General features: G+C 49.4%; 1 protein-coding gene across 2 annotated transcripts in view; it reads left to right on the top strand.

The window, feature by feature from the left end:
* The first annotated feature begins 6 nt into the window (after nucleotides 1-6).
* The window catches only part of TSPAN33 (tetraspanin 33), an 18,784-nt gene continuing 10,767 nt past the window's right edge, over nucleotides 7-8,023 (top strand). For both annotated transcript variants that reach the window (XM_029955524.1, XM_029955520.1), the window contains exon 1: nucleotides 7-186. In XM_029955524.1, the coding sequence (XP_029811384.1) occupies nucleotides 85-186 (102 nt within the window). In that variant the 5' untranslated portion in view covers nucleotides 7-84. The remainder of the gene's footprint in view (nucleotides 187-8,023) is intronic.

Here is an 8,023-nt window from a genome sequence, read left to right as displayed (position 1 = left end):
GCGGCTCATGCCCCCGGGCGCAGGGCGCGCAGGTGGGCCGGCCGCCGCGGGGAGATAGGCCCCCGGGGGGACGGCGGCGGGACCATGGCCCGGAGACCCGGGGCGCCGGCCGCCTATGGGGAGGAGTTCACCTTCGTCAGCCCGCTGGTGAAATACCTGCTCTTCTTCTTCAACATGCTCTTCTGGGTGAGTCTTAGGGGGCCTGGGGGGAGGGGGGCATCTGGGCTGCAGGGCACCCCTCGAGCGTGGAATGGGTTGCCCGCGTTCTGAGGAGGGGGCGTCCCGGGATGCCTGCTTAGTTTTCTGGGCCGATGACACTTTGGGGTAATTCATCCTGGGGAGGAATACCGCGGTGGCGCCGTGTCCGGAGGGGGCGAGGGGGGCGTTGGGTGGGGAGGTGGGGGGAGGGAGGGTAATGCCAGAGATTCAGTAACGACTTACGAGTATCCTCTGGGCATCTGTGACAGGCAAAAAAATGGGTTTGCTTGGGAGAAGCGGGCTTTCCTGTTGGCCCAAAGCAGACCCACTGGTACATTCATGACTGGGGGACTTCCAGGCCCCGGGGGCTGGGAGGCCCAGCAGCAAAGAAAAAAGAGAAAGAGGAGGGAACCCAGACCTTTCCTCCCCCTTACCTCAGAGAGAATGGGTTACAGGGCTTATTCACCTTTTCCTTTTGGAGGTCTCGGGTGCCCCCTCCCCACAAAGGCTGAGAAGGGGCAGGCATGGCCCCCAGATGTGAATGTCTTTCCTAGCACTGTCCCAAACTTTGCCCCCACGGTTCTCAGGACCAGACGCCGTCCCCTGGAGCCTGACAGCTTTCAGCTTCTTTACATTGGACCCTGTGTTGGGCTGGAAGGTCAGCGGTCCTTGCAGAATCTTCTGATTAGGGGGAAAAAGTGAAGAAACTATTGGACTGGGGCCACCGGGATTCTCATCTCCAACTTGCAGTTAATTGTTGACTTGACTAACCTGGGCAATATGTTCACCTCTGTAGGCCCTAGTTTTCTCCTCCATAAAACTGAACCCAGTATAATCAGAGATCTCAGAAGTACTCCGCTGGAGCCAAGAATCTAGCTGGACCAGCTCATGAAATGCTAGCTCAATCCTGTTTCACATCTATGGAGTCCCTGAGCTCCTCTGGGTTTGAGGACAGAGAGAGGTCCCTCCTCTGTCGCCCATTTCTCTTCCAGCTCCAGTCACGCCAGAGCTGCTGCTCTAGGTGCCCGTTATCCCTGCCCATTTCAGCCTGAGACCTAAAGTTCAGACTTGCAGGCGGGAGAAAGCATGAGTCTAAAATCTGTTTCCTAGGAGAGGGAGCAGACCAGGCATCTAAGCCAGTTGCTGGGAAGGTTCACAGGGGCCATGGTTTGAAGAACAGACACAAAGTACATAAGTGGGAGCCTGTTGGGACAAATGAGAGAAATCCCAGAGGGTGGCGTGAGAGCGCAGCCATTGTACCATGTCACTCAAAATGAAGTTTGAGTTCCTAACAAATTCTCAGTTTTAGAACTGAGAAAAAATTCTAGAAGACATCTTGTCCAGCCCTTGCATTTTATGTCTGAGAAAACTAAAGCACAGAGATATTAATTGTTTTTACCCAAGGTCCAAAAGCTGGATAGTAAGGTTGATCTTGTGGTTTTTCTATTGAATTACAGTGCCTCTAGGGGAAGTCCTTGGTCCAGATGACTGCTACCATAGCCGGGGTGTCAGCTGTATTAGTAGTTAACCCAACTTCCCATGATCTGGGTCCTGCCTCTGCTGGAGGTTAGGGAAGAACAGAAGAAAATCACCCCTCCTCTGCCAGAGCTGGGGGATGTTCTAAGGGAAACTCCCTACCGAAGGGCAAGTCCCAGGGAACCCTCCTACATACCCACAGGATGTGCCGGGCCAGTGACATGCCATCCTGGAGGAGGACATGCCACCCTCAGAGCCAGCATTCGCATCCCAGGGACCTCATATCCACATTCTGACTTTCTCTATCAGACAAGACTCTGCTCCTTTTTTGGAGCCCTTGGCACCTCACCCTTATCTGTGTTCCCCAATGACAACAGCTGGGTACATCTGTTACACTTGCATTCATGGTCATTTTCTTGGACTTCCCCGCCCAGCCCCACCCCTCCTTTTACCAGACATGTGACTTTGGGAGGTTGCAGCCAGGGAGAGAGTTTGGCTCCATAGACCCATTTACCTTGGTAAAGATGATTCATTCAAGGTCAGAGGACCTGGCTAACCAAGCTGGCACCACCCCAAATTAGAAAAGAGCCCCTTCTTGGCCCTACTATAGACTCATAAAAAGTCAGAGGCTCTAGAAATAGCACAATGAAGGACAAGAGGCCCAGTTCCTTTCTGGCATCCACTTACTGTGTGACCCTAAGCCAATATATCTGTCTCTCTGTCCTTAATCTTCCTCCTCTAAAGGAGAAAATTCTTCTGCCTCTGTGAACTATTTAAAGATGAATGCATCACTTTAGGGACTGTTTTCTTTCTTCAGGACCTGGGGCTGGATCTAAAGATGGATCTTTCTGTGTCCTGATGTCCCTGAAGCATTGACCTTCTCAGAGGACAGTACTTTTTGGGTGTTACTGAGTGTCACTTGTCCCCCAGGCCCAGAGCCTTAGAGCTACATTCCATACAAGTGCAGTTGGAAATAAAGGGCTGCTTCCTCAGGTCAGGGGTCACCTTTCTTCCCACCACTCCTCAGGGACTGGTTACTGTGCTTTCTTTTTTGTTGGCTTTTACAATCCTAATCAAATTCCCCTCTTCTACCCAGGAGACACCCATGGATGGGACTGTGGGCTCTCCCCTTTTCCAGGCAGAGTGCATGTTCTGGCCAGCTGCTGGGGGGGGGGGGCTGGGTATGGGTGGTGTTTGTGTCTGTGCTGGAACACATCAGGAAGGTAGCCAGTGTCATCTGGCCTCACACTCCAGGTGGTGGTGGCACTGGCTCTCTCAGCTGCCACTCAAGGAGCCCTGACCCTGGGGCATTTAGTCTGATTCAGAAAGCTGCTGGCTTCTTTGGGAGCAGGGCCAATTTCTCCTGTTCATGTTTCAAATCTCACTTCCCTTTTTACCCAGGAGTTCTGGTGTTCTCCTCAGAATCATGCTGCTGGGTTACCGATTGGATCCCATGACATCGAGTAGTTGCCCCAAGATACCAAAAGTTGCATTACAACCTTTCTGTTTAGAAATATCTGACTTTCCTCCCCTCCCCGTGTTGGACAGCTCTGTGCAGAGGGAAGGCAGTGCCGTGGTACATGCCTTATCGGCCTAGGGCATATGTTGGCGAGAACATTATCAGTGCTGCCCGTAGCGGCCACCTCCTTCCGCACTGGTCCTTCTTCCTCCCAGGGCAACAGTTGGGGTGGCTTCTGAGTCAGGCAGACTCAGACGTGCAGTCCCTGTGTCTCAGCCCATGCTTCCTTGGGGCTATGCCTCAGGGCTTATATGTGTATACCTTATATATACCTTGATTTCCCCATCCCTTACCTGTGCTGCAATTGTGTGTTTATTTATGTCTCCTTTTCTAGACTTCAGGGCCCTGAGGGTAAACTGCCTTATTCACTTCTTGCTTCTCAGTGCTGAGCAGAGTTTGGCAGAGTGGGTACTTATTGGCTGTTTATTGAATGGCAGATGGGGGAGCAGCCCCTATAGGGTGAAGGCAAGATGCCTTTTCTTCCTGTCTTATGAACACTAGTCTTTCGAGATGCTGCACAACCTAAAGTCCTTGAAAATTCTTAGTTGTGAAGAGGGGATCCGCCTGTGTTCTCTTCTGCACTGGGTCCTGTGGCCTAGCACCCTCCTTCAAGGTGGGTCAGCCATCCCTCCAGCATCTCTCTCAGGGCCATACATAGTTACTGTCTACAGCACCCAGATTTTTCCACTTCCACTAGAGCACACATGGACCCCCATTCAGGTCTTTCCTAGACCGATCCAGGCCTCTAGTGAGGTATCTTCTTTAGGAAATTCGCACCCACCCCCAGGATGGCTGTATTGGAGTCCTCAGGGGACTCAGAATGCCCCACATCACCTGCAGCACCCTCCTCCTCCCCAACACTCCTCTTTTCCTGCAGACTAGGCAGGCTTAATAAATGAAGTCAAAACACCAAAAAGGAAGACAAGAAGGATATCCTATGCCATCAAGTTATACACATGCCTTCTTAGCTCAACAGCTCTGTTTGCCTTGCACCAAGTAGAAAATCATAAACTTCAAGCAGCCTCTAAAAGAATAAGAGAGGGGCGCCTGGGTGGCTAAGTCGGTTAAGCGTTTGGCTTCGGCTCAGGTCATGATCTCAAGGTTCGTGGATTCAAGCCCCGCGTCAGGCTCTGTGCTGACAGCTATCTTGGAGCCTGGAGCCTGCTTCAGATTCTGTACCTCCCTCTCTCTCTGACCCTCCCCTGCTCGCGCTGTCTCTCTCTGTCTCTCAAAAATAAATAAAAGACATAAAAATTTTTTTTAAATAAATAAAAAACATTAAAAAAAAGAAGAAGAGAAAACATGTAGCACCTCTCAGAGTCTTGATAGCAGATTTTATGTCAGGCTGGGAACTCCAAGGTTTGAGTGTTTATATTACTGTGAGGAGCCCTTGTGGACTTCTCTCCCTCAGTTATAACCTTGGGAAACCCAAACCAGCCATGGCCTAGGGAGAAGCTAAAGGGTTGGCTCCAAGGGCCCCCAGTGGCTCAGTGGGTTGAGCGTCCAACTCTTGAAATCGGGTCAGGTCATGATCTTACAGTCGTGGGACTGAGCCTCAAGTCAAGTCGGGCTCCACACTGAGCCTGGAGCCTGCTTGGGAGTCTCATTCTCATTCTCTCTCTCTCTCTCTCTCTCTCTCTTTCTCTTTCTCTCTTTCTCCCTTTCTCCCTGTCTCCCCTCTGCGCCTCCTCCACTTGCCCTCTCGCTCTTTCTCTCTTGTTCGGTCTCTCTCTCAAAATAAATAAATAAGGGGTACCTGGGTGGCTCAGTCAGTTAAGCATCCGAATTCGGCTCAGGTCATGAGTTCAAGCCCCATGGTGGGCTCTTTGGAGCCTGGAGCCTGCTTCAGATTCTGTGTCTCCTTTTCTCTTTGTCCCTCCCCCACTTGTGCTCTGTCTTTCAAAAATAAATAAATGTAAAAAAAAAAAAAAGTAAAACAGATAAACTAAAAATAAATAAATAAATAAATATTTAAAAAAAATTAAAGGATTGGCTCCAGACCTTGGAAAGGAAAGAGCTCTGTGGACTCCCTGACTCCAGGAGGACAATTCCATCCAATCCAGAGGGAGAAAGCAAGAACCGGTCTCACAGAGACAGTTGGCACCTCGGAAACCCAGGAACAAATGGTGCTGGGGTGGCCACGGGAGAGCCAGTGTGTGCAGGTCCTGGGCAGTGAGAGAGGGGCCCTGCTGTAGGTCTGGCAGGAATAAGGAAAGAGAGGACTTTGAAACTGAAGGTGCAGACCCCTCCCTCCCAGGGTCCCTCTGGGTCGGGGCAGGGTTTTGATTCCCACACAAGGAATGTGTGTCCCCTACCACCACCTTCCGCAGAAGACGAGAAGAGATTCCAAAGAAGAGGAGAGGCCTTTGAGACGGGTGTGCCCACTTCGCACAGACTGGACATGGGAAGACAGAGAGGGCCAGGGCTTTGTCTCAGGGGCTGGTGGGCCCTGTGTCTGTGTCTTCTTCTTTCAGGGTGCTCTTCCAGGGACTTCCCTCTGGGCCCTGCTGGCACCATCACCTCCGGTGCTATCTTACTTCCCCCTGAGCCTGAACAGTTTGGAGATTACCAGCTTCTCCCCCGAGAGAATTGCAGCTTCTTCCCACCTCACATGATGCCCCAGGCGAATGCACATGTCTCTGTGTTGCTGTGAGGCCGAGAGAGGATGGCAGCCAGGTGGCTGAGGTCACAAGGTTCCAGAGACAGAAAGACTTAGGTTCCTGTCCCACTTCAGCAGGTCACTCATTGAGTGAGCCAGGGAAAGTTACTTGAGTTCTCCCAACATCAGTTCTGCAAAATAGAGATGCTAACCCCCTCTTGGAACTGTGGTCAGAATTCAATGAAATAGTGTGTAGGAAGTGTTTACTTAGCCCGGTGCCTCACCGTTAGCACTGGACAAAAGACAGCTCTTACTGTTGCTAAAAATAGCCCCTGGAGGTCACCTTTTAGGGATGGACTTGAGCTGGGATGAGTGCTCCTTCTGACAAGAGGATAAGAGTTGAGTCTAGGTGAAGGCTAGCTAACCTTGGGCCTTCCTTCTGCCTCACACCCCCGTTGCTCACATTTCTCCTGTTAGCTGGAGAGAAGTGATAATAAATGATGTCTTTGTATTTTATAGTTTATAGAGCTATTTAATATCTGTCATGGGAACAGAGACCTCACTGTTGTCTCTGATGACCTTCCCTAGGTCCACTTGTCAGGACCTGTCACACCGCCGTGGTCTTAAGGTACAATCCAGTGGAAGTCCATGCCTATAATGATTGGCATTTGGGCACTAGATCCAGAAGAACTCTTGTTTAGGGTTTCATCTTGGGTCCCTGTAACCTTTCCTCTTTCAGCACTAATGGCTCTGAAGTAGTATCCTGGGGCTGGAATAAGGGTTTTTCTCATAAACCTTAAATCATGGATGTCTTTTTGCAATTTGCAAAAAAAGAAGTCAAAGAAGGGAGAGATTTTCTCCATGTTTCTATTCTATTAGCATCTGTGACTGCTTATCTGCCAGCGAGCGCTAGCAGAAGGCAAAGGGAAGCGGACAAGTAGCACCAAGTTATGATGGGAAACTAGGAAACTATTTAGAGTAGTGCCTGTATTATTGTTTTATGAGATGTGGAGACATATGCCTAACAGCCTTGTCATTGCTTACTAAATCATTCCTTATTTCTCGGGTAGAAATTAACGTTGTACTTTCTCACATGACACACTGAGAAGGACACAATATTATCTGTGTGATAGTTCTGTCAAAAGTGTGTCATCTGAGGGGCACCTGGGTGGCTCAGTTGGTCAAGCGTCTGACTTTGGCTCAGGTTGTGATCTCTTGGTTCATGAATTCGAGCCCTGCATTGGGCTCTCTGCTGTCAATGCGGAGCCTACTTTGGATCCTCTGTCTCCCTCTTTCTGTCCTACCCCGTATCCCTCTCTTTCTCTCTCAAAAATTAATACACATTAAAAAAATGTGTAATCTGAATCTAATTGTGAGGGAACAATCAGATAAATCCAAATTGAGAGGTGTTCTCCAAAACAACTGGCCTGGACTTCTAAAAAAAATGCCAGTGTTGGGGCACCTCACTGGCGCTGTCAGTAGAGTACGTGACTCTTGATCTTGGGGTTGTGAGTTCAAACCCCATGTTGGGCATAGAGCTTACTTAGAGAAAAATGTGTGTCAAAAAAAAATGTCAGAACAAGTGTTGGCAAGGATATGGAGAAACCGGAACCCTTGTCCATTGTTGGTGGGAATGTGAAATGGTGAAGCCTCTATGGAAGAGTCTGGTAACTCTTCAAAAGATTAAACATGGAATTACCATATGACCCAGCAATTCCTTCCCTGGGTATATATCCAAGAGAACTGATAGTAGGTATTCAAGCAAAAACTTGTACACCAGCATTCCCAGTAACACTATTTACAGTAGCCACAAGGTGGGAACAATTCAAATGCCCATCAATGGATGAATGGATAAACAAATTGCATTATATCCATATAATGGAATGTTATTAGGCCATAAAAATAATGAAGTACGCACCAAAGCAGGGGTGAGCCTTGGACACATTATGCTCAGTGAAAGAAACCAAACGCAAAGAGCCATATACTGTATGACCCCATTTACAGGAAATGCACAGAATCGGCAGAACTGCACAGATTTGTGGTTGCCAGGGGCTGGAGGAGTGGAGGGAATGATGTCCCTTTGCGAACCCACATCAGTGTGAGGGAGGGGCTTTTTGGTTTGTTTTTTAATTTTTTTAACGTTTATTTATTTTTGAGAGAGAGACACACAGAGCATGAGGTGGGAGGGTCAGAGGGAGAGAGAGAGACATGGAATCAGAAGCAGGCTCCAG

The sequence above is a fragment of the Suricata suricatta genome, chromosome 2 (assembly GCF_006229205.1).
Source record: "Suricata suricatta isolate VVHF042 chromosome 2, meerkat_22Aug2017_6uvM2_HiC, whole genome shotgun sequence".
Lineage (NCBI taxonomy): Eukaryota > Metazoa > Chordata > Mammalia > Carnivora > Herpestidae > Suricata > Suricata suricatta.
Note: the sequence above shows the minus strand (reverse complement) of the source record. Positions and strands in the feature narration are given on the sequence as shown.